At 44.3% G+C, this 26,279-nt stretch overlaps 1 protein-coding gene across 3 annotated transcripts in view; it reads right to left on the bottom strand.

Moving 5' to 3' along the window:
- Positions 1-26,279, bottom strand: part of Prkce (protein kinase C epsilon) — a 514,303-nt gene that overhangs the window by 145,873 nt on the left and 342,151 nt on the right. For all 3 annotated transcript variants that reach the window (XM_010615763.3, XM_033763891.1, XM_010615765.3), the window contains 4 exons: positions 25,160-25,302; positions 22,103-22,199; positions 19,405-19,601; positions 14,618-14,791 (listed from right to left, as the gene is read on the bottom strand). In XM_010615763.3, coding sequence (XP_010614065.1) covers positions 14,618-14,791; positions 19,405-19,601; positions 22,103-22,199; positions 25,160-25,302 — 611 coding nt within the window. The remainder of the gene's footprint in view (positions 1-14,617; positions 14,792-19,404; positions 19,602-22,102; positions 22,200-25,159; positions 25,303-26,279) is intronic.

The raw sequence follows: 26,279 nt of genomic DNA, 5'->3' as shown, positions 1-26,279 counted from the left end.
TTCTTTCTCTCTCCCTCTCTCTTTTTTTTTTTTTTTTTTTTTTGTACCAGGGATCAAACTCAGGATCTTGCACTTGTGAAACAGGCCCCATGCCACTGAGCTAAATCCCTGGCCCTTCTTTCTCTTTTAAAAACTCTCAAAACTAAACATAAACAAATAAACGAACAAAAAAAACACAGTACTTCCCAAACATTCTCCTTAAAATATGACACAGCAAACAAGCAATGCATTCTGTTCCCTTGGATACAAACTGCCACATACAGCGAAGGTGTGGTCAGTTCCCACCTTTGCACTCTAAACATTATTATTTCCTTACATCAAAGTGACATTTTTGGTAGGCATAATGATGGAAGAAATGTGGTCACAGCTTCCAAATGATACATCTTCAGAAAAGGAGCTTCTCCCCTGCCACTATTTCCTTAATAGTTTTGTGCAGTCTCTCTTTACTCCTGAAGTCTAAATATGTCCCTTTTTAGAGAACTGAAATTTTAAGTTTCACATTAACCTTTGAATAATTTGCATGGTTTTTCACATAGCTCTGAATTTGTAACTTCCCCTGCATGAATGCCTATTTGCTTGGATCCAATGGGATTCTGACTCCCATAATCCTGCAAACTGTTAGTGCCATTTCCCACAGAAGAAGGGGTGTCCAAACATCTGTACTTTATGCTAAACTTGGTTTCTGCAAGGCTCAGGATAACAGCTTAGGCAGCTAAGCAGAATCCATCTCTCCCAGGAAACAGATGTATGAGAATCACAGTGCTGGAGCTGGAAGAATCTATTATTTTAAATGTTTGGAACGCTCAGGTCTATGGTGTTGAAGTACTGACTGCTGGTGCTTACCCAGTTCCTAAGGCACCAGCACTCTCTAGTTCCTACAGTGATGGAGTAATTCCCCAAACCCTCATTACTGTGGTTTTTAACTAGCACAGATCAACACTGGACCAAGCAGCTGGATAGGAGAGTCTGAGCTACAAAAACATCTGTCTCCAACTAGTCTGAGCTACTCCTGCAAAAATATAAAACTGAGTGAATTTGACTGGAAGTATTTCAACGTGTAAAATGATTCATTTGGTTGTATGAGTTTTACACTGATAGATCTAGAAAGTCTTCATAAATTAAAGCTTGAGAAAGGAAGTTAGACTTCAACTATTACTGGAACGAGAGGAAAAAAAAAGCAATAAATAGGTCTGGGGTGGATAAATGGTGGTAGAAACACTGAGAACAAAGATCATTTTCTTCACCCACTATGAGCCTCATGCTCACTCTCCTGTCCCTTGCATGCCCCTCCTGGAGGACCAGAGAAGGTTGCAAACCTGAAGGGCTGGAATCCAGCCTCAGAGCAGCAGCTCAGCTGGAGCCAGAGGCAGCTAATGAGCTCAGTTCCCTAGCAACATGTGCACAGTGCTCCTGATAAAGTGGATTAGGCACCACTGCTGAATCCCGAGTGCGCACTGGACTGACCCAATAAATGAGCTTATTTGTACCTCTTTAGTGGCTAAGGGGGCTGACTGAGAAAATTATTTTTGCCTGTGATCTCTCCTAGCATTCTCCCTGGAACAGCGCGGTTAAAACCAAAATACTCAAAGGGGCCAAAAGTGAACACTTCAACTTCCAATGCATTGTCTTTGCAAATCACATTCTCAGAACAGGCAGCAGAGGGTCTACTTTTCTATGTCTTGCATTCTCTGTACAACTCAGACTGGCTAAAACATCAGCCCTGAAGAGGTAAAGTATTCCAAGGTGCCCTGTGCAACACACACCAATAGTCTGGTCATCCCACTATAAATCAACCAGATGCCATTTTACTTGTACCTTGGTATCTTGGGATTCTGGTATGTGTTCATCAGTCCTCAGAAATCTATTCTCTACTAGGCATTAAAAAGTTTCTGGAAGGTAGATAACTGCTATTTCTGGATATGATCTCTCTTTGGGATGATGCTCCTACCTCACAGAGTTGATGTGAGATTACAATGAGTTAATACATGTAAAATGTCTGAAACTGAACCTGGCATGTAAGAAGTACTATATACATTTTTGCAATTATTTTATTTTTCAGCTAAAGATGATTCTGAAATAGAAGACAATGATTAGTGCACCTAGCTGACCCCTCTCCTTTCTCCTTTTAGTCTACACCAACAGCCTCTAAAGACAGGCTGCCAGAGGGCAGTTTGTCCCTGATGTTCTTAACTAGAACCAGTAACTATCTCTTCCCACACTAAGAAGCTAGTCCCAATATGTGATCTCCCTCAGGCAGGAAAAAAGAAAGAATCCAGGTGAAATTCCTTGGGATCACCTAGATAAGCAAAAGCCTTCAGAGGGGCCAGAAGAAGCCACGGTTCTAGTGACTCACTTGTGCTAGCCCCAGTTCAGGCTACAGGTTGAACAGTCTGAAGAATGAGCTACCTAATTCCTAGGGATATATACGGTCGAAGGCTTGGTCTTCACAGTAACCAGTGACAATCAGAAATCTGTCTGTCAACAGATTTTATAATGAACAAAACTGATACATTAAAGCACCCATCTTCTAGGTGAGCATAACTTCTGGGAAGGAGACAGCATTTGGTGATTTCTTGCTTGATGCGCTCCTTACCATGTATGAGGTGACCAGATAGGCAATGCCCATTTATTTCCTTGTTATGAATCTAGTACGACCAGGGGTCATGTCCACCCACAGTGGTTCCTCAGTTCTGATGAATAGGCCACCGTTATAGGTAAAGAGAAACGGGACAAAGCTCTTAGTCCAGCTCTGGGCCAGTCTGTGTAAAGGATGCTGAAACTGCTAACTGGACAAGGCAGAAGCTAAAAGTTTTTATGCCCTCTGTGGGCTAGAAATAGTGCTGCGCTCTAAGGAGACAAGTGAATAGCTCCTGGTAAATCTTTAAGGATCACAAGACATCGAAAATATGTTTGAGTTTGCAACTCTGATATGCAGTGATGGCCCTAGGAACATAAGGGCTTTGAACGAGGCAGGAACATGTGCTGAACTGAGCTCTCATCACTAAGGACACTAAGAAGAAGCACTGCTCATTGCCTTCATCATTGCCTTCACTGTCTTCATCTTGTCCCTACACTAGCAGCAGATAAACCTGTTCTGGTCTTGTGTAAGGTTCCCAGTGAGCTGCAAGTTCACAGACACCTCAAATCAGATTCTGGGGAACCTTATTCCCCTACCTGCCCCATCTCTGATTATGAAGGAGGAAAGCAATACCCAGAGAAATGTCTCAGAGAGACCAGTAGTGGCAGAAGCCAGAGTTAGAAAAGAGATTCTGGACTCAATGTATCCTCTTCCTGCCTGCCTGCCTACGTGCCTGTCTTTCTTTTTTACTATCATGTACCAAGGATTGAACCAGGGCCTTCACATTGAACTATATCTTCAGCCCCTTTTATCAGGGTCTCACACTAAGTTGCTAAGTTGTCCCTGCTGATCTCAAACTTAAAGGTCCTCCTGCCTCAGCCTCCTAGAGCACTGAGATTACAGGCATTAGGCATCATGCCCAGTTTTATGTGTTCTTTTTAGGGTATCTCATGTTTCCTACAAATTCAAATCGATAGGCACTCTTGGATGCAAGTGGTCAAATGGGCTGTACCCACCACCTGGCAAGATTTCAAAGTCAGAGCAGGAAGGGCCAGCGGGGTTATCTGAAGTATCAGAGACCACTGGAACAAAAAGTTCAGGTTATATGAGGAAAATCTCTTGCCTCAGCTGAGTAAATTCAATAGACGAATAGAAGTTTATCTACAAAAAGCTTCATGTAACTTTCCCTGTGGAAAACATCAGACCACTATCGAAATTCAAATGAATCTAAAAACAGACACACTAAAAATAAAGGTAAATCCTGAAATCCAATAGATGGGGGAAACTGGGAGTCTTGACGTCAACCACAAGGAAACTGGCTTTGTTTGGAGAGTGAGGTTAGAAATTTGGACCTCTGGTTTTAGATTTCAAAATGAAACTTTTTATTCAGATCGGATCACTGTGAACCCACTGAACTTTGGGGAAATGACACCTTAGAAGATGGCTGATCGCTTAATGCAAGCAAAAGCAACCTAAGTTTTCATTTCTAATCAGTTCAGGGCTCACCTGGTATTTCCAGAGGATCACCTGGAGCACCATGCTGTCTTGCCCAGCAGGCCTGCCTTGCCAGATGCAGAGCCCTGCCAGCCCTCCCGGCAGTCCTCCCACGCTGCCTCTGGACCTCGGGTCACTGAAGTAGCCCGCACCAGGGCCCCTAATTTACCTTCTTTCCTTCCTCTTTTTTTCTGGGGTGGTGGAGGCTGAAAACAGAGCCTTTGCACCGAGCTACGTCCCCAGCCCTAACCTGGTATCCCCGAGTGCTCGGATTTCAGGCATGCACCATTACAGCTAGCTCTTCTTTTCTTTCATCTGCACTACACAGAGCTGCTGGGTGGTGCTTTCTAAGTCATCCCTCTCTACAGCATCTTTGAGGAGCCTTCTTCCACAGCAAGTCCAGACTCCCTGCCTAGCACTGTGATAGCTTCCAACTCAGCCCAAATCTCCTCATAACTTTGTCTTTCTCACAGCTACTCAGTGTGCCTGATATTCCAGGAAATCCCTGCTAACTTCTCTCCACCTTGCCCTGAAACCTGCTGCATATTTCTTTTCCCCTAAGCCCAGTAACAACCCAGACCCCCAGCTCATGGTGGTCCTTCTCTGCCACAGGAGGCAAGGGTGAGGATTGCTGATCCCAGGTGGATTACTTACCTCCATGTCATCCTGACCAAGCACAGTAGACTCTAAACTTACAAACTCAGTTCACTCTCAAGGGCTGTTGCAACTCAAGTTGGTCAACTGAAGGCTCAGGCTCCTCTACACAGCCTTCAGTCTCTCTCCTCTACACAGGCAGGTCTGTGCCCTTAGAGAGACACTGGCCCAATTTCTCAGTCTCACACAGGAAAGGATGTTGCAATCTTCCTTCCAGAGCTCTTTAGGGTTAAATCTGTATCTGAGACCACCTGGAAGCACCAGGAGCCAGCACTCGGACCGTAACTCAAGACTAGGGCCGTAAGTTAAAATTAAAATTCCAGTCATAACCTAAGTTGCTCATATGTCAGGCTGGTTGTAACTCAAGGGTCCACTGTAGCTTAGTCTACCTGCGTCTCAGTTTCCTGGTCTGCTGGAAGAACCGGTGGCTAGACTTATGCCACAGGGGACTTGGGAAAGGTTTATGGAATTAACTCTGCGAGGTTCATGACCTTGTAGATGCTCAATGATATCAGACTTTGCTTCCCTTCCTCTATCACACAGTGCCTTCATTCCTAGCACTGTATTATTCCTATATTATGTCATCCCTCCTTCAATGTAAGAGTCCATGTCCCAGTTATCGCCCGGGGAGGCTTAAAAAGACCAACACAATGGTGTCATGTCCCAGTCACTTTCTTTCTAGAGTAGACCTCCATACCTGTCAGCATGAGCCCAGAGTTCAATCACATGCTCTTACCTATCAGTATGTTATTCTATCAGTGATCCAACCAGACTGAGGACGGCACTTGCACAGAATCTATGACAAATGTTAGTCCTGAATCTGTTCCATACTCCCATCTCTACCCAAACACCAGGACTGCACCCATTTTAACAGCAAAAGGACAACTGTAATGAAACCCTTCCAGAAACGACATCTCCATCCGAACATCAGAGTATACATGGGCAGGTGAGACCTTCAAGATTCACTCCATTGTCTTAGCAAAAGCTGCAATGGTTTTAAACTTTGTTTTCAAAGTGAAATACTTCCTTCCACTGTTTCTTGCTTAGAATACTAACAGGAGCAGCTGCAAGCGGGGAGCCCTGAAGATGGAAGAGCATGAAGGTCCCCCTGCCACGGCGAGACACACATGTGCACACACACGTATTGCAGCAACCAAGGCACCACGAGAAAAACTCATTTGAAAACCAGCAGCTTTAGAAGAATAAGCAAACAGTCTCAGAGGATGAGTAAATATACTCTTTACTGATGGGAAACCCCATCAGAACAACACATGCACATATATTCAATGTGAAAGGCATTTAATTCTTGGTCTGTATTACGTCAATTCAGGTGGGTTATTTACAAATTGTACTCAAGTTTCCATTTTAGAAAGAGTGAAATACAAAGAAGGCAGCTCCACTGCAGAGGCCAATGCCCTCACCCAGCCACACAAGGCAGCACATTCCGGTCCACTCACTGCCAACATTAGCCCCAGAGGCCATGCACTGGCTACTTGCAAATGCAGAATTTCTCTAGGAGAGGCCCTCAGGTATTACAGACCCTTGGAAACCATTTAGTTGAAGATTAGCGAGCATGAAAGGGAAACATAACACTGTGTTACTAGGTGAAACAGGTTACCAGAGAGTATCACACCAATTTTATGAATATATCTGAATAGATACATTATTTTTTAAGAAGTGGAAATATACATATCAAAATTTTAGTAGTATTTATTTGAAGCATTCTTGTTTCATTTTTTTGTCCTTTTTGGTATTTTTTTGTCCTTTTTGTCCTTTTTGTATTTTTCCAAATTTTCTATAAAGAATAAATATTCCCGTGACAAAGAATAAAATAGTTTTGAAAGTGAGCGTGATGATACACGCCTGTAATTCCAGAGCTCAGGAAGGTGAAGCAGGAGGATAACGATGAGTTCAAGGTGAGCCTGGGCTACACAGTGAGTTCAGGGCCAGCCTGAAGGACATAGCGATAGCCTGTCTCAAAAAACAAAACAACCCAAAAACCAAAATACTTTTTGAAAGATAGAGGCACGCATTTTGAAGGAGAACAAAGCATGGAGTTCTGGGCCCCACAGAGAAGCCAGCACTTTTCACCTTGGGATGCAATGGACATGTTCCTATGGGGATTCAAATTCAAGAGGCCAAGACACCTGCCTCCCCTGTTCACTAAGTCCTGCAGCAGGCAAGATGGCGTCTCACGACACAGCATGTAGTAGATGGTCAACAACAGCTAAGTGGACAAGCATGAGGGGCCCGTCCTGCTCTGGTTCATTTGGGACATAATCCCTGCACCCCTGCCCGCTTCTCCTCCCTTCTGTCTTGTTCTTTCAGACAACAAGTATTTCCAAAAAAGCTGACAGCTGAGGAGCACTGACTGTCTTCTAAGGTTCAACCTCACTGAGGTGAAGTAAAACAGAGCTGCGTCCCTCAGACCCCTTCTTTGTGTGTGACAGCAAGGGGGACCATGGCGAGAAGGGATTTAGAGGTCAGGATATTGGAAGTGGGGAATTTGGGCAGGAGGGAGGAGTCTCGGATGAAAACAGCGTGAACAACAAAAGCTGCTGGGGAACCGTAACTCCAACCTGGCTTTGGTTACAAACTTGTTATAAGACCTCACCCGGACCCAGTTTTCTCATCTATAAAAAGGAAGGATAGCTAATTGTCAGGTAAATGTAAATTACAACTACAAGGAGGTACCCATCAGAAAGGCCACTACCCCAACACCCGGAAAATGACAAGGGTTGGCAGGCAGTGGGACACTGGAACCTTTTCATCCCTTTGGTGGGGATGTGAAAAGGTACAGTCACTATGGAAAACAGTATGGTGGTTCCTCTAAAAAATTAACAAATAGATCTATCCTACCATCTAGAAATCCCATTTCTGGGTATATAGCCAAATGAACTAAAAGCAGAATCTCAATGGAAAAAATGTTTTTACCATGTAGCCTAGGCGGTTTCAAACCATATGGCCACAAGCAATCTTCCTGCCTCAGCCTCCAAGAGTGCTGGGATACAAACCACTCTGCCCAGCTCAAAGATGTATTTGTTCATAGCAGCATTACTGAAATAAACAGCCAAACAGCTAAAAAGCAGTGCAAGTATCTATCAACAGGTAAGTGGATATACTGAATGTGCTATATAGAAATAATGAGGCATACTACTCAGCCTCCACAAAGGAAGGAGGTTCTGACACTTGAGGGCATGATGCTAATTACTGTGTAGTTCCACTTATCTGAGGCACTTAGATCACAGTCAGACAACAGTATGGCTGCTGCAGGAGCTGGGGGAAGGGAGAATGAGGAGTAACTGTTTAACGGGTATAGAGTTTCAGTTTTATAGGATGAAGAGTTTTGGAGATCAATGGTGGTGATGGGTGCACAACACTGTAAATGTATTTAATCCCACTGAACTGTGTAATTTAAGAATGGTTAAGATGGTGCCAGGCATGGTGGCACCCACTTATAATCCCAGCTACTCAGGAGGCTGAGGCAGGGGGATTGTGAGTTCAAGGCCTGACTGTGCAATTTAACAGGGGCCGTTTCAAAAATAGCAATAACAACAATAACCACACCAACTAAGCAGGGTGTGGTGGGGTACACTTGTAATCCCAGCACTGAGGCAGGAGGATCGCTGTGAGTTTGAGGTCAGCCTGGGCTATATAGAAAGCTCAAGGCCAGCCCAAAGTGCATAGTGAGACCCTACCACAAAACAAACAAACAAATAAACAAAACAAAACAAAAAAAAGAACAAAACAGAAAAGGCAGTAATAACCTTGGGATGAAGCTCAGTGATGCTGCGCCTGCCTGATGCAAAGCGCAAAGTCCTGAGTTAAACCCCCCCCCCGCCTGTACAAAAAAAAAAACAAAAAAGAAAAGGCAGTAAAAACCTTGGGATGAAGCCCAGTGATGCTGCCCCTGCCTGATGAAAAGCCCAAAGGCCTGGGTTAAACCCCCCCCCCGCCTGTACAAAAAAAAAGACAATAACCCCAAAACCCAGATCAATTAAAAAATAAACATAATAAAATATAGTAAATTTTGTTGTGTATTTCACAATTTTCAAAAAATGGAAAGAGAAAAGGGAGAGACCGTACTGACCTCTCAGAGACCTCATCAGGGAGGAGTGATCTAAGTGAATGCATTTTTAAGAGCAATCTGAATTCCTCAAACGCAAGATGTCCTCACACACAAGTTACTGGAGCAGCCAATAGAGGATAACCGGCCCTGAGGCGAGCTTGGATCTTGCGCTGCTTGTGAGGACTGGAAGGAATCCTTTACCTTTCAGATCTTGGTGAAGGCCACCTGCTCTCCTGCTTGGTGACTGCTTGGATTTGAAAACCTGTGATCTGTCTGATCAGCGGGGGCCCTCGGAGCCTGTCCACACATGGGTCCTTCTGTACGCACGCAAGCACGCATGCACGCACACGTGCTTACGCGCCAGCATGCTCTCAGTCACACATACCTCTGCCCTTCTCTGGACAGCACACATACACCTCTTAACGACTTTACTGCAGCTTTCCATTAACGTTCTGCTACATTTTGCAGGGATCCATAGGCCATGGCCCAGGCCCCCAACCACCAGTGAGTGGTGCTGAGAGGCTGCTTAGAAGCAATTTAATTGTCCCACCTACCTGCTGTTGGCAAGGTCAGGACGTCTTCAGCAGCAAGCAGATAGTTCCCAGGCCCTGACTTCCAGGATCACCGATTCTGCCAACACAAAGCCTGGACCACCACAAGGACTCATTTCACTGAGAGCTGTTATTACACATGCTTTCTCTATTTCAAGTCTTTGGTAACTGCATCAATTTCCTGGTGGCTGCCTAATCCACAAACCAATTCCTCCACTCTCACGAGACACTCATCAAACTGGGCCAAAACCCCTCCAATTCTTTCAGAGTTGCTACCTCAAATTCTGTGCTGTAGCAGGGAGGAGTTGCTTTCTCAGCTCTTTTAGATCTGATATTGCCATCTCTTAAAAAAAAAAAAAAAATCTACCAGTGGCCTAATTTTTCACTGTGTTTTTGTTTCTTGCTTTAGGGTTTGCTATTCTTTGGCATTAAGTGTTGAAATAAGCCAGACATAGTGTGGCACTCTAGTAAGCTAGGGCAGGGGGATGCAAATTTGAGCCTAGACTGGGCAATTGAGCAACTTAACAGACCCTGTAACAAAATAAAGAGTCGAGGATGTAGCTCCCTCAGTGTGAAGGCCCTCAGTTCAATCCTCAGTACCACATAAAAAAAAAAAAAGTAAAAATAAATATCGGAGTTCCTTGAAACTACAATTTTTCTCCTACATTGTCAACACTCATTCTTAGCGGCTCTCCCCAGCTCAGAGAAATTATTAAATTGAGTTTGAAAAATGTCTCCAGTTGCTTTTTAAGGATTTTCCATGTGGCATTTCCCCCAGGGTAGGGAGGGAGGCTGGCCAAAGGAGATCCTGTAAGAGTTTAGCCCTTTCCTTCACAGCAAAGCCCTCCAGGATTTGGCTTCCCAGGCCTGGCAGGAAATGCCAAACAGTGGGGGAGGGGGAGGAGTTTACAAGTTTTACAGGGGAAAATGCAGGGGTGCAATTATTCAAGACAGGTTTTGTGGGATCCAGTTGGAAAGGATGGTTTTGCAATAGGGATCAGAAAATACAAATACACAGAATCTAAAATTGCCTGGGAATTTTATTTCCTGTAACTACAAAAACAAAAACAAGACAAATCTACCTCTCAGTGGTTCCTTCCCTGGCAGTCAATGGAAGAGAGAGAACCTAGATTAGGCAAATCCTTAAGTCCCTTCTCCAGTAACCCCTGACCCTGCCCAAGCCCAAGACTTCCAGCCTCACCCCTGCTCACCCCACTGAAGAGCCCTCACAGCCCCACCCTGCCCTCTCTCAGCCAAGCAGCAGCTGATTACACAGGGATAGAATTTCTCTCCTTAATTTTCCAAATACCATCCCTTGCTTCCACTCCTTCCTTGTATCATTTGCTTTGAAGAAGTCAGACACCCAGTGGTGTCTATCTATCTAGCATTGGAAAAATGATGAAAATGACATTTGGGGATAATTTCTAGGTTTCACTGCTGTCTCTTGGCTCTTATCCTCTTTTCAATGCAACCCATGCTTCAGGGTCGAATTCTGTAGTTTCCCTGACTTGGTTCAGGTTACTCTAACATCCTAGAAGGCCCATAGCAAAGTGGTAACTCAGGTTAAACTTACGCTTTGAATGTGATTGAAATTATAGTTATTATTGGCTCAATTCATTGGCCCGTTGGCTCCATCTCACTATCTCTGGAAAGCTGGAGCCATGTTATTTGCTTTTTGTCACTGCAGAGCCCATGGAGAATGACCAGAGCAAGCACCTCACCCAAGGGCAGGAAGGCTGAAAACAGAAAAGCCCAAATGAGTCTCTCACTGTGACTGGTTCATTGAATAGGCTCCAGTGACCAGACCTGACTTCCTCACATCTGGCATCATGCGTGATGCCAGTGGGTTTACAAAATGCACACTGATCAGCTGCTATATCTGATATGGGACCCTCACTCTACATACCTCCAAGTTTTACCAGGCAACCTGTTCACAGCACTCAGCCTAAAGCGCTGTGTAATCCATCTGGAAGTTCTCAGAATGATGTTTCCAGAAGAGTTATTTCTCTCTACACACTGAAAACTAAGGCTAAAAATAATTAAACCTGACAACAATCTCAATGCTCTGTGTGTTGTAATTAAACAGGAATGAAAGAAATCTTAATAGGACTGCAAATGAGGTCTTTGTGTTCCTGATTTATGCACTACTCTTAGTTAAAAGTAGTTCATAGTGACGAAGGAACTGTGTTTTCTTTTTGAGGAAAAGTAAACTCAAGATTGAAGCTGTACTTCCCACCCCAAATTCTTTCCAAATCCTCCCCATCTTTCAAAGCCTAGCTTGCACACCTTTCCCCCACTAGACCCCAAGGAGCACCCACTCCTGAGTCCTTTTGGTTTGAGGATCCCACACAGAACATGATTGCCCAGTGCTATTTGCTGGGGAAGTTAGTAGGGCCGCCTAATTCCCTATTGAGCAACCCTCCCACTTGTGAATCAGCTTTCTTGTTACTGATAACTCCACACCCAGCACCTACCTACCTTCGTTGGGAGAATAATAGTTACTCTTTAAAACCATGACTACAGGTCATCATAGGAAAAGTCTTTTTGTGGGTGGGGGGGTACCGGGGATCAAACTCGGGCCTTGTGCAAAGCAGGCGGTAGAACCACTGAGCTAAATCCCTGGCTCGGAAGAGTCATTTTTAAAAAAGTTAAACTGGGGGTTTATAAGGTGATAATTCTTTAAAATCCTAATTCTTAAGGTTGCTTCCATCTGTAAGTCAAGGTCCTTCTTTGAGACTGTTGATTCATTTTGGAAAAATTAGATTCACATATACGAAGGAAAGTGTTCTACTAAGTAGAGGTGGCCTGGGAAAGGTGGCACAAACTTGTTCCTCTACCTATGGCCACCTGACACTGGCCTGAGGAAAAGATCAGCAAATTTCTGAACTGCAAAAGACGTTTCTCCTCTCCCCAGCCTCACGCTCCAGGCTCCCAAGGCGCCCAAATCCACATCAGCTTGAGGATTGCCCTGCCATATATGAAATCCCTGGTGTTATTCAAAACCTTGGCCTTGATATTTCTACAATGTACAAAAGAAGCATTGCTGGCACTGAAGACATCCATTCTCCTCTCTCAGTCATTCACCAAGATGACTTTCAACTGAGGCCTCCTCCGAGTCACCACGCAGAGGGGCTCCACACAGTCCTCCCCACCAGACTGGATACTGGACCTTTTGGCAACATGCTCAAAGAAAGAATGCCAGGGTGGCGCCCTGCCTAGGCAGCCAGGGGCCGTGTCGGTAGAGGCGGGGAAGTGGCAGAATTCTCACACAGAGAGGAGACCATGCTGGCCTGGGCACGGCAGAGTAGCAAAGTGGCATCAGAGCGGAGCTGGGGGTCCTGGAGGCCAACAGTCAGATACTAGGTCTGACTCTGCCACTATGGAGTGTCTGGGGACAAAAGATTTTAAAATTCTCTGAAAACAAGTTTTCTCACTGGTATATAACAGAATAAAAGGGGTACTTTAAAAAAATAAATCTTCACTGAGCATTGTGGAGCACATCTGTAGTCCCAGCACTCTGGCAGGATGAAGCAGAAGGATCACAAATTCAAGTCCTCCTGGACAACATAGCAAGACCCTGTCTCAAAAGAAAATTGAATAAAGGAGCGAAGATGTAACTCGGCGCAAGCCCTAGCACTAAAACAAAACACATCATCCAAGCCTCTAATTCTGACAGAGAGCACTTACCTACCAGGTGTGAGGTCCTCTGATAGGTACCTCGGAAGATAAAGATATATAGGATATGATACATTTCTCATAAATCTAGAATGACTGCACTGGTGGAGAAAAGGAGAAAGCTGAGCCCATTGCTGAGCCTCTGCTATCACATTGGACTCTATTACATAAAGTCACCTTAACCTATATATACTAGACAATATACCTCAGACACAGGCCGGTCAGTAAGCCCAGTTCAGAAAAGCACAGATTCTTCTTATTCAACATGAGTGTCTAAGAAAAGTTTCATAAGGAAAGATAAAAATATCCTTGAAAGATAAGCGGAATGACTTGGAGATTTTTCGAAAGAGACTTCCTATTTGCCTAAGAGATTGGAAGAATAAGAGAAGTTCATTGGATCTGTATTTCTCAACTTGGAATAGGTGCTGTGTGTGCAGTGGTGGGGATCAATTAAATTGGGAAATAGCAAATTAAACAAGGGTAATCTCTTTCATTTTTCATGGCAGGTTTTTCCAGGGAAACTCTCCAGAAGAGCTATGGGCCCTGGAGTCCATCTTTGCAGTGTCTCCAAGGCTGTAGTTTTTTTGTTTTTGCTTTTGAGAAACTGTGAAGTCCCTGGTCTTGTTCACCTCTGCCTCTCCAGCCCCTGTCACAGCACCAGGCACTTGAGAGAGAGGCAATAGAACAGGATAAAACTTTACTGAGTGTGCAAAAGAAAAGTTAAATTCTAAGAGGAGAAACTGGGATTTCCATGAAATGGTGGCAAGAGTATGCGAAGGAGCCAGAAATCACTGCCCACACTGTCTCCTTCAGTCTGCCAGCCAGAGGGACACTTGCAGGAGTTAGGGTGAGGCTGTCATTGCTGTCTCAAGGAGCTCAACACTACAAGTCCATGGTACATCCTAGAAGACTCTAACTCCCCATCTCCACCATGAAAAAAGAATAATAAAATAAGGAACATGTGTATTTCTTTCTTTTTTTTTCTTTTCTTTTACCAATAATAAGTAACAAATCAAGAGGTGAGACTCTATAATGTAGTTAGACTATCTTTACTTCTTTACTAACCAACCTCTGGTTCCTGGGCAACTGCACGGTAACTCTGAAACTGCCACCTTGTTTGTATTTCACTGAGGAATTTTAAGCATGTGTTTACATCCTTTACCTCATATGACATTACATAAGTTAGAAGCGATTAGGGTGTCCTTTACTCTTTTTCTTTTGACCTGAAAACACATAGAAGTTAAGTGATTGGACTTGAGATAGAAAGGTAGGAGCAGAGCAAGGATCAAACATGCCTGTTGGTTTTTCCAAAGCACAAACACTGGGTTTAGCCATCTGGTTTTGTCCAGTTACATTTACTCCCTCATCCCTTCACAAGCATAGCCTTGAATCCCAAGAAAATCCCAAGACCTTCAAAAGAAGAAGGTGTTCAAACATACCCTGATCTCTTCAAGGTAAAGTCCTCTTCACCTTCCAAAGTCTTTGAGAGACCAATGCAGAGGGTCTGAAACTGACATTTTATCTGACAGCTGAGATACCATGATGTCCTGCCGTGCTTTCCAAGAGAGTGGTCAGCCAGCTTCTCTGTAAACATACCTTGGTCTGGAAGCAGCAGTAGAGTTGGGTTAGGTATGGATGTTTCCGAGCCAGAGCCAAAATCCTCTTCTCTGTCATTGTGCAGTCCACGTCATCATCCTGAAGGATGACATCCTTCTTTAAGACCTTCACAGCATACACTTCATCTTTGCCCTTGAGTTCTGCCAACATGACCTGTAATTAACCAAAATTGCCCCCATCATCTGTGTGTATATGGAAAAAAAAGGAGGAAATGCAACACCACATACTTTTAAAAATGAACTCCAAATACGGCCATGGATGTAGCTCATTGGGGCCGCACCTCCCTGTCAGGCTCAAGGTCCTGAGTTCTATCCTCAGTACCAGAAAAATAAAAACTTAACTTCACATAAACCAACCTAATTCCTAATTCCTTTTTTCCTTTAATTTTAAATATGATAACAGCATTAAAAATGTTTAAGAAAACTACCCATCCTAATATAATTATTATGTTATTTAGGTATTTTTAATCTCTGGCACAGTGCTCTGTTAAATGATTATTCATATATTCATATACATTTATTAAACTTGCAACTAGAATATAGTGAATGAAGGTATGCACTTATTTTCTAGTTGTATTTCTTTGGGAGTAAGTTGTCTCTTGTTTTTGGAGTAAATTATTTGTCTCCTGTTTCTTGGTGTTTTCCCATTGTTTGCTATTTTTACTCTCATTTACCTACCAATATCATAAGGTTTCTCTTTTTAAGTAATTAACTCCTAAGGACAGTATTCCAGAGTCAGTCATCAAAGCTAAAGAGCAGCAATTCAGAAACTTAAGGGAATTCATGATGTTAACCTGAAGACTTTCCTCCACCCACGCAAAATACAGGCTCTAAATGGGCTCAAACTTTGGGCGAGAATTTTTCTGAAGAAACAACCTAAATGATCTAGAGTCATCAAAGTTCCATCCTGCCTACACCACACAGTAGCCTGGAAACTCTTGAGTATGCTCAAGTTTGTGAATCTTGCTTAAAATTCAACCAAGTCCAGCTCACAAGCCTGAGTCACACATTAAGCCAGAGGCCTGGGGTTTGTGTGCCATTTAGACAGGCTCTAAAGAATGTGATTGCTTCACCTGCTGCCTCTTCAGTAAACCCAGTTACTGTCCTGCCAGGCGATGTCAGGATGAGACACGGTAGGGAAGATGGGGGTGAAGCAGGCCCAGGTCCCTGAGGAATTCCCACAGCCCTTCCCTCTGCAGAGTAGAGGAATGACCAGCAGCCAACCAGCAGCCAGCCAGGAGACTGACCCACAGGACAGACGAGACCATGTGACCCCGCAGCAGCTGCCTCATCCTTAGAGCAGGGCCTCTCTGATTTTTGGGATCCCAGAGAGCTGACTCTCACTGCCCCCCAGGCAGGGCTTTAAGAAGAGCAAGGGGAAACCAAGAGTCAGAGTTAAAATGTTAACCAACTTCCTGGGCTAACTGGATCTCTATCTTTCTACTTTGCATCTCACTCAGCTATCAGCATAGGGGCTGACCAGCATCGCACACAGAAAGGCAGAACCCATACCACCAGTGCAGAGTTGAATGTGGACAATGCCCTCAAGGCCAGGGACTCTCATCTAAGACGTGAGATAACTATTTCAATCTCTTGCTACACGTAGAGGATAAGCAGAGCACTTACAAAATGCCAGAAAAATCAGTTAAACATTTAACTTCAAAAGTACTACATGGTAAGATTTTCTCCAGACCCTAACTTCACCGAGGACAGACTCTAGAATTCATGCTCAAAGCCTTCGTAATGAAATAACAGAATTTCTGACTAATCTCTGAAGGAGGAAAGAAAGGTACTGGCACTATTATTGACAGTGGAATGCTGAGTGCATTAGTTTTTTCATACTAAGTATAAAATATTTTGTCTCTGTTTCCACTTTGTACCTGGTACAAATGTAATCTCAAGGTGGTATAAATGTCCTATTACATTTAAGAAATAACAATCATAGAAGAAAATACATTCATGAAATATGTGTTTAAAAGTCAGGAATAAAAACTACATGAGAACCTTTTTCTCTGTCCAACAACTTCATAAAGCAACTGTGTCCCAAAGAAAAGACTATTCTTTTATGAAACAGGTCTTCTTGAATTGTAAACTTTTATACCACTTTGCATTGGAGACCGTGAATGAATATTCAGTAGAGAATACACCTATGTTTTTTGCTTTTCTCCATGTAAGTCTTGGATATACGGAGCAATATCTTCTTCTCTACTTCTCCCTTACAGAGAAAATCTTCAGTTGTGCATTTTGAGCAATTTGAATCCACTTCATTTTAACTGTCAGGTTCTCCATAGACATTTTCCAGGGTCTCACCACATAATTTAGGCGAACTCAGGATGTAGCCCAGGCTGCCACTGAACTCGCTGTGATCCTCCTGCCTCAGCCTCTCAAGCGCTGAGATTAAAGCATATATGTCTTCCATTTTTGGGTGGTCTGGCATTTTCCAGCCAGTAACGGGCCCCAGCATGTTGAAGAGCCCACTCTCTCCAGGTTATTATTTTCATCTTTGCTTTATAGGTCGTCTTTATCTTATTTTATTTCCTTTTTTTTTTCCTAGGACCAGGGATTGGACTCAGGACTTTGTTATGGTTGAGAGGTAGGCATGGTGACACTGAGCTAAATTCCCAGCCTATGGGTTGTCTTTATTACCTTGAATCACAAGGTTGAACTCACGGCTCACCTGTGCCCAGAAAACATGGGATCCAGCTCCAGGACACAGCAGTCATGGGCGAACCTATCCACAGCACAGCCTGTGCATGGCGGCAGCGTGGTGAGCAGAGTGCGGCTTGGTGCCGAGCAAACCTCCGTGCAGGCGCGAGCGCATGTGTACAGGTCCTGCACAGCAAGGATCTAGGCTGCAGTGCTCTGCAAAACTCAGGTCCTCTGCACAGGATCTGATGCAAAGTGTTTTAAAACCTTCAAAGTACTTCCACACCTGCTTCCACACTTGATTTCAGCCCATTGGCTGAATGCGAAAAACTGAATTTTTTAAGAGTAAATGTAGGTGGGCATGGTAATCCTAGCTCTCTGGGAAGCTGAGGCAGGAAGATATGAAAGCAAGGCCAGCCTGAGCAATTGAGTAATTTAGTAGGACCCCGTGTCAATAAAAAGGCTCCGAATGTAGCTCTGTGAAGAAGCCCCACATCTAATTAAGATTAATGGGCTCATCCCATTCCTTCTCAACAAGGAAAGATAGACCTAGACCATTATCTCTCACCATGCACTGAACTAAAATCAAAATGGATCAAAGATCTAAATATTAAAACAAAAACACTGGAAATCTGCTGGAGGATAGAATAAGTAAACTCTTGAAGACACAGGTGGAGGCAAAAGCTTTATGAAGAAATGTTTGCTCCCACAGAAGCTATTATAAAGAATCAACAACTGGGATCTCACCATGCTAAAGAGCTTTTGCACAGCAAAACAAACCACCAGCAGAGTGAAGAGACAGCCCACAGATGGGGAAAAAAGCCTCTACCAGCTGTTCCTCAGACAAAGGACTAATATCTAGAATATATAAAGAACTCAAAAAAATCAGACCCCCCCAAATTTAAAGACCCAATTGAAAAGTGGGCATCTGAAATGAATACACTCTTCAGATGAAGATGTACAAACAACAAATATATGAAAAAATGTTTGACTTCACTGGTCATTTGAGAAATGCAAATTAAAACAACACTGAGATTCCATCTCACTCCAGAAAGAATGATTATCATCAAGAAATCAACCAATAACAAATGCTAAGAAGGTGTGGGGAAAAGGAACCCTTCTCTACTGCTGGTAGGAGTATAAATTGGTATAGTAATTATGGAAAAAAGTATGGAGGTTCTTAAAAAAACTAAAACTAGAGGTTCCATTTGATCCAGGTATTCCCCTTCTTGGTATCTTCCCAGAAAAGTTAAAAGCATCATACCACAGTGATATATGCACACCCATGTTTATAGTGCACATTTTATTTTTGCTAAATCTTGGAAATAGCCTAGAAGCTCATCAACAGATGAATGGATAAAGAAGATGTGGGTTTTATGTACAAAGGAACACTACTCTGTGATAAAGAAGGATAAACTCACATTTAAAGGTAAAAGGATGCACCTTGAGACCCTGCTCTTAAGTGAAACAAATCAGATACACATGTTTAAAATATCACGTTGTTTCTCTTGTGTGAGAAAACAAAAGTATAAATAAGGATCAAAATGAATGAGAGATACTGGGAGTAGGAAAAATATATTTGAATGGAAAGGGGAGCAAGGAAGGGGGTGGGATGAAGGCAAGGAAGACAAAGGGGAAAAAGAGAATGGAAGGAAAAATTTAGAAATGAAGCTTTTGTAAATAAGGAGGGGGAAAAGGATTCTAGGGCAGGGAGGGGAATGGGGAATAAAGAAAAATCTATATATATAATGTGCAGGTACAAATTCCCTACAATGACCATGATCATTACGGGTTTTTTTGAGACTTGTCTCCTTATATGGTTCAGCCTGGCCTCAAACTCACTATGTATTCCAGGCTGGAATACTCACAGTGATCCTCCTGCCTCAGCCTGAGTGCTAGGATTACAGGCGTGTACCACCACACCCAGCAAATGTGATCAAAAGTGTACCAATAAAATTATGTATATCAAAAGTATATGTATATCAAAAGTGTACCAATAAAATTAATTTATTAAAAACAATAGAAGGAAAAGACTAGGCTGAGATGTTCCTTACTGATCAAAAATAAGAGGAAATATGGAACACAGAAAATAAGCAACTGCTACCCACAACTGCCACAGACCTTGCCAAAGCTGCCTTTGCCCAACACCTTGATAAAGTTGAACTCATCTAGGCCCAAGCGCTTGGCCTGGCCTTGCCGGACTTCACCATTCTCGCCAGGGCTGGCCAGGTGGCCGTCAGTGGATGATGCCCGGTGCTCTTCTCCTCGGTTGTCAAAAGACAAGGCCTTCCGGATATTGTTTTCAAGTTCTTTTAATTCTAGGGCCAAAGAGTAACAAGATATAGTACTGGATTAGTGTACATCCCATGAGCCTTTCCCGGTGGGAACCCTGGAACTATCTTTCAATTCTGCACAGCAACCAACCCAAGGTGGCATCCAACCAACCCAGGAACTTTGTGAGTTTCTTCGTCTGTCCAACACATGTTCTCCAGCTCCCTGTGCACAACAGGGGCCTTAGTACAAAGGAGAGGACAGAGTCCTGTCCCTTCAGGTGTTCCTTGCCAGCCAACTCATTCAGACTGCACCAAACCTGCCATACCTGGCAGCCCCCTCCAGCTGACAGCCTAGCCCATAGTTTTACATGCACTACAAGAATCCAGGTGTCTCAGGAGCTCTTAAGAGTCACAAAGGCCAACTGCCTTTCAAGTCCCCTTTCAAGAGTAAAACAACAGCCAATAAAGAACAATTGGCACAGTCAGACTGATATAATTATTTCATCTCTAGATCCTAAAGGTCTTTACGTGGTTTGATGCTGGATTTACTCTGAATTATGGTACTTAATCCAAGCTACGGGACAAAATGGCAATGGGTTTTTCATTAATAAAAGAATTGTTTCTCAGACAAGGTGATACTTTGACCTTTTCTATTTGAAGAAACTTTATAGTTGGCTGTTCATTCACCAGCCTACACTCAGTTGTGTAGAAGTAGGAATCCTGAGATAACCCAATTCTCAAAGTTATTCAAAACCTGGATTACAGGAGGCACCAGAGATTATTCACTCCTGGGAATCTGAATTGGGTGTGAGTGACCCAGTATCTCTTGACAGAAAGATCTTAAACTTCTTTTCCAAAGAACTGAGTCCTGTAAAAGCCCATCCTAGGACTCTGGAGAGCTTCTTAGATACAGGGTAAGCTCCTCTGGGGCAGGTCAGGGCAGCTGTGTTGGGGAGGAGAAAGACAGGACAGCTTCTGCACCTATGGATACCCTACACCCAAATCCAGCAATGAATGCAGTTTTCACTAAATCTGCCATTAGTCTTACCAGAGAGCTAAAAATCTGTTACCAAATGGCTTTTGAAAGATAGACTCTAGACTTTCAGGACATCAGAGCTTGAAGAAATTGTCTATGTTCTCACAGAGGAGGAAAGAAGAAAAATGGTTCACTTCTGTTTGATGACAAAGCCACGTCTTGAGAAAAGGACTCTCCTGTCTACTAGCACTCACGTCCCTGCTGGGACATCCGGGCACCTCTGCGTACTTGGATGTGAGAGGTACTGTGTCTTGCCAAGGCCAGGTGACAGGAGCCAGGCATGAACACCAGGGCCCTTCACCCACGCTTGGGTCTCTTCACCATCTGAACCTGTCTCCTTAAAGCTCCCATAGGATGTCTCAGCACTGAAAAGGGAGCATAAAAATGCCCACATTGGCCCAGAACAAGACCTGCCATTCATGAATGGGTTAAACCTCTTTGGGGATGAAGTAAAGACACAGAAAGCGAATTGGAGCAACACAAAGAACAAATGAGACCAAATATCTTGGGGCCTTGGGACTGAGACACAGTCCCTGCAGCTGTCTGACTCACTCCTGGGTAAGAAGGGCTGGGCGCCTGGTGATGACCTCTGGGGGGACTGGATGGCACAGGCCCACCCTTGTCACCACCTTGGCTCTTGATCTTGGGATAAAGCTTTCAACTCCTGGCCTCCCACTTCTCACCCTGCATCCTGGGGGCAGTAACCAAGCACCATGTGGAGTTAGGAAAATAGACACAAAAGGAGTTACAGAACATCAGGGAACTATAGCGTTCAGAGGACTAATTCCCCCACAGATGTTTGGTGCTGGGCATCGGAGGAGAAGGCTTTACATGTGTGAGTCCCTGGTCAGCCCCAGAATTCTTTGCAATGATTCCACAAAATTGTTTTTTTATTCATATTGTGTCTGCAGAACTTCCTACTTTACCATAACCAGACAGAAATATCCAGAGCTGAGCTAGGACCTCTATGGTCTAAGAGGAGGGATGGGCCTAAAGCTCACTCCTCATTTCAGTTTCTTCTACAACACTATCTTTTTGTCCCTACTCACAGATTAGTACAGGATACGTCCTCTCATATCCATCTTCCAGCTCAACCTGATGACAGTTTTGGGGTGAGATGGTTGGTGCCAGGTGTGTGTGTGTGTGTGTGTGTGTGTGTGTGTGTGTGCACTAAAAAGTCCAGAGCTAGACACTGGGGCTGAAGGTGCAGGGAGCAGCTGCACTCCTCTTCCTCTCTGCCCTTGGAACCAGGGAGAGAGGCAGGGAAAAGAAAAAACCATGATATTGTATACACTGGCTCTTTCTCACCCTGGCCTGGAAGGAATCAAATGAAAGCATTGCCATCTAGTGCCCAACTCTCTAGACAACATCGCAGAGGACAGGTTGAATCAACAGGGAGAGGGTGTGCAGGGACCACTGCCAAGGACACGCCTCCAGGTGGATTGGGCTCACACTCCTTGGTCCTTCCATTAAAGGGCTCAGGAGGAAGAAGGAAGTCTGGGGGTCTCACCCTGGTCACAAGGGGAGGTGGGTGCTGACTTGGATCGATCTTCCTCAGATGGGGAGCTTCCAGAAGCAGACTGGGGGGACTCGGCACCAGCAACGAGCTAGAGAGAAGGCAGAAGAAGGGAGAGAGGCATCAGAAAGGAGGGTCATGGGTTTCCCTCAGGTCCAGGGCATGAAGTTCTCTGCACCCAGAGCTGTTAGGGATGCAGTGTGTTGCACCACTTACTGACTGGATACCCTAAGACCAGACTCAAAGTTTCACTCTCCAGTGAAAGGGATGAAAGTGAGTGACTGGTCTGTTCAATGTGTATTCTCTCCAAAGACAACTAACCTTTCTAAGCAAAGCTTCACCAACCTCTTCAGTGCAAGCCTCCCTCTGTCTATCCAGGCAAGGCAGGTCTCTCACCAAAAGCAATATGAGGCTGGCCATCTCTCCACCTGTTTGACACTCACTACCTTACTCAGCTTTATAACCTTAACAACATCTGTGTTTGCACATTGTGTGGGATTCTCTACTCAACTGGACCACAGACTTTGAAGGTGAGACTATGTAGCCCTTCCCCTCCCCTAGTGAAGTGCACAAAGTAATACAACAGGAGCTCAGTAAATATTTTCTGATATATTGCTGTCTGTTGGCAGCTTTGGACAGAATATCCCCAGTAGAGTGAGTTTCCTGGCTGAGTGTGGACATGTCCACTTCAAGTCATCCTTCCAGGGGCAGTTTGGAGTAAGAGCTCCCAAGAACCCCTGCCTCTGTGTGTGCCTGGCCCACAGTGTGCCTTTGTCCTTTCTGAGACAAAGAGGGAACCAAAGCCCCAGCAGGTCTGACACTCCTGCAAGAAGACCTAGCTGCTGACCAAGGGCACATTGCTCCTGTCCTTCACACTAACGTAAGCCACCACTTGGCTTTTTCCCAGCTTTTACATCAGAAGCATCAAAGTAATAACAACATCAGGACTATGATCCCTTAGCTTTTATTCTTGTCCCCTTCTGGATTTCTCCATGTTGGCTTCTTGCTACCAGCTTGCCCCAAATGCACATCCAGAAGAAGATGCCAGTTACTAGCATTGCAGCCCACATTAATGTAGGAAAGAGGACAGGCACTACGTTTTCTTAAATGTCTCATGACAATGAAAGAGACCATCTTACTTTACTTCAGCAAGGAGAAAACATCCTGTCCTTGAGAAAGGCACTCTCTAGATCTCAAAACTATGCCCATCTAACATCATGGGCACAGAGTGCCTAATCCACCACTCTGGGGGCCCCGGTGTCTTGGGTACTAGTGTTTGCTTGCGAATTCAGTGCCTCGGATCAACAGCTGAAGTTGGGTTTCTTTAGGTGAGATTAACAGGACCGAGAAGTGCTGCCCAAAACAGGAGATCTCCCAGCTAAGCAGGAAGGCTGGAAACAGTCCAACCTTCCCTTCAGGAGAGAAAGAGCTCTTCTGGTGGCACCAGGGAGAAGACACAAGCAGGTTCTCAATCAAGAAGCCTAGGAAATGTGGGGTACCTCAGAAGGCATTCAGAGCAAAATTTAAGGAAGACTCCTAGAAGCCAAGACCATAGAGGTCCCTAGCATCAAATCTGCTTTTGTGGTAAAGCACTTGAAAATGCCACCAGAACCATACCTACACCACTCACAACAGGCTGCATGGTTCTGGTTCTCTCTTACTATTCAGAGTCCATCTATGTACACCCGTGTGTGTGTGTGTGTGTGTGTGTGTGTGTGTGTGTGTGTGTGTGTGTTACCAGAATCAAACCCAGGGGTGCTCTATCACTAAGCTATAACCCCACATTCCTGACTTTATTTGTTTGCTTATTATTTTATTTTATTTTACTTTGATACAGGAGCTCACTGAATTGTCCAAGCTGACCTCAAACTTGGGATGCCCCTGCCTCGGCCTCCTGATTATGTGCGCCCGTGTGTGTGTGTGTGTGTGTGTGTGTGTGTGTGTGTGTGTGTGTGTGTTACCAGAATCAAACCCAGGGGTGCTCTATCACTAAGCTATAACCCCACATTCCTGACTTTATTTGTTTGCTTATTATTTTATTTTATTTTACTTTGATACAGGAGCTCACTGAATTGTCCAAGCTGACCTCAAACTTGGGATGCCCCTGCCTCGGCCTCCTGAGTAGCTGAGATTACAGGTGAGCTCCACCATGCCAACTTGCTCTTCCATTTTCAACCCTAGGCGTCAGGTTAAAGAAGAGCCTGATACACATCCTTTAGCTCTATTTACATCTGTGGGCCCTGATTTATCAAAATAACAATTATTGTGCAAATAGCTCTACCCCTGACGTCATGTGGACAGAGACGGTGATTTTGTCTCCAAAGAAAGGCCCTGATATTCCATGGCATGGGGCTTTCACAGTGTTCCCCAGGCAGCTCAGTGCTGGTACAACAGATTTTGGCTTCTCCTAGAGGTGAAGGTGGCTCCAGCCCTGTGTCCATGTATCTTCCCAACACCACCACCAAAGAGAAGTTCAGACTTTGGCCTTATTTCAGTGACAGACGCAGGCAGGGAAGTCTACCACTCTGTAAGCAGTTGTTATGCATTGTCTAGAAGGAATCTCAAAGGCCTCACCTCAAACTTTGTTTCCTCAAACCTTCTGCTTCTCTGACAAATGCTAACTCTAAAGCCTTGCTTTATTGTCACCCTCTTTTCAGCAGCTGTCGTCTGACTCTTCTCCCCCACCCCTTTTCCTTTCCTTTCTGACTCCTCTGCACTCCTTCTTCCCGCCCCTCCCCTCTCCTGCCCTCTCTTCCTCCCTCCTCTTCCCCCGCTTTCTTTCTTTCCTCCTTCCTTCAAACCTTTTCATATTATTTTATTTTGACACAGGAAGTTAGACTTATGCTCCTGCTGCTTCCGCCTCCTCATTGGAGGCACAGCCCACCATGCCTGGCTCTTTCTGTCTTTAAGCAGTGCTACTTTGAGTAAAATGTCTCAAGCCCAGGAATGTAACAGTCTCTGCCCAGAGCACTCTCAATAACTCTAGCAACAAGCCCAGCACAGAGCCGTGGCCCAGCACCAGGTGCAGAAACTCCAGGCGTAGAGGGTTACCTTTTTCCTCCTCTGGCCACTGTTGGTGATTTTGTCCGGAGTGACTCCAAGGTCGGCCAGCACTTTGGCGATCCCTCTAGCGTCCACCCCGCAGTTGGGTGCTACATTGGTCTCACATCGACGGTGAACATTCATTTTGCAGACTGTAAAGAGACACATTCAAATGTTAATGGCCTAAAATAGAATTTTTAAAAAAAACAAAAAAACTAACATACATAGTAGAATGTAGAAAATGCAGAAAAAAAAAATACAAAACCACCATTCATCCCATCCCACAGTTAAAATCATCCATCACATTGCCTCACAGATTTAACACAGTTTTTCATTATTTCTTTCCAGGCACTCTGCATAGATGAAATGAGGATGAACAAATAAACATCACATTTAAGATTCCTTTGGGGGAGCAAATTCTGCCTCAAAAACTTAACTGATTTCTCTGGGAAAAAAAAGAAAAAAAGCTTAGTTAAATTCTGGATCCAAACAGGTCACAAGGAGACAGCCTGTTCCCTTCCTCATCTGCGAGTCACATGCACACAGTGTATTCCACTCTATGAGGAAGTAACTCTATGAGGAAGTAGACAAGGAACCATATGAGGAAAATCTCTGCCTTCTCCCCAAAGGGAAGAGGAGGGGAAAACTAACCATTTTGAAACAGGCTAGAGCATTCTGTGCTTCTTAATAAGGACTGCCCCAAGGAGAAGATACTTCAGCAGAGCTTGAACTTCTGGGTTTTATCAGCTCCTCAGTGACCCAGGGGAAAGGAAACGGCTAACCGCAGCCTACTCCAGGCATCCTACTCCACCTGAGGCCAGGGGAGGGCCACGTGGCACTGTGACCGTCACAGTCCTGAGACACAGGCTCACCAGTGCATAGGACTGCAGAAGGCTGCCCGCACCACCACAGGACATGACCCCCATTCCTTTGCCCAGTGCGTCATGTCTAGCTAGAAAGATAAAGCTACGAGGCAACATGAAAAGGAAAAACAGGGCTTAAGGAGACAGAGTGTCCAAGCTACACTCAGATAAGGCAAAGATATTAAAATCATCAAATTGGGAATTTGAAACAACTGTGATGAATACGCTTTTTTGTTTGTTTGAGTTTTTTTTTTTTTTTTTTTTTT

Source organism: Fukomys damarensis, unplaced genomic scaffold, assembly GCF_012274545.1.
Source record: "Fukomys damarensis isolate Sample0158 unplaced genomic scaffold, DMR_v1.0_HiC HiC_scaffold_2, whole genome shotgun sequence".
Classification (NCBI taxonomy): Eukaryota; Metazoa; Chordata; class Mammalia; order Rodentia; family Bathyergidae; genus Fukomys; species Fukomys damarensis.
The sequence above is the reverse complement of the archived record's forward strand: the minus strand, read 5'-3'. Positions and strand labels throughout refer to the sequence as shown.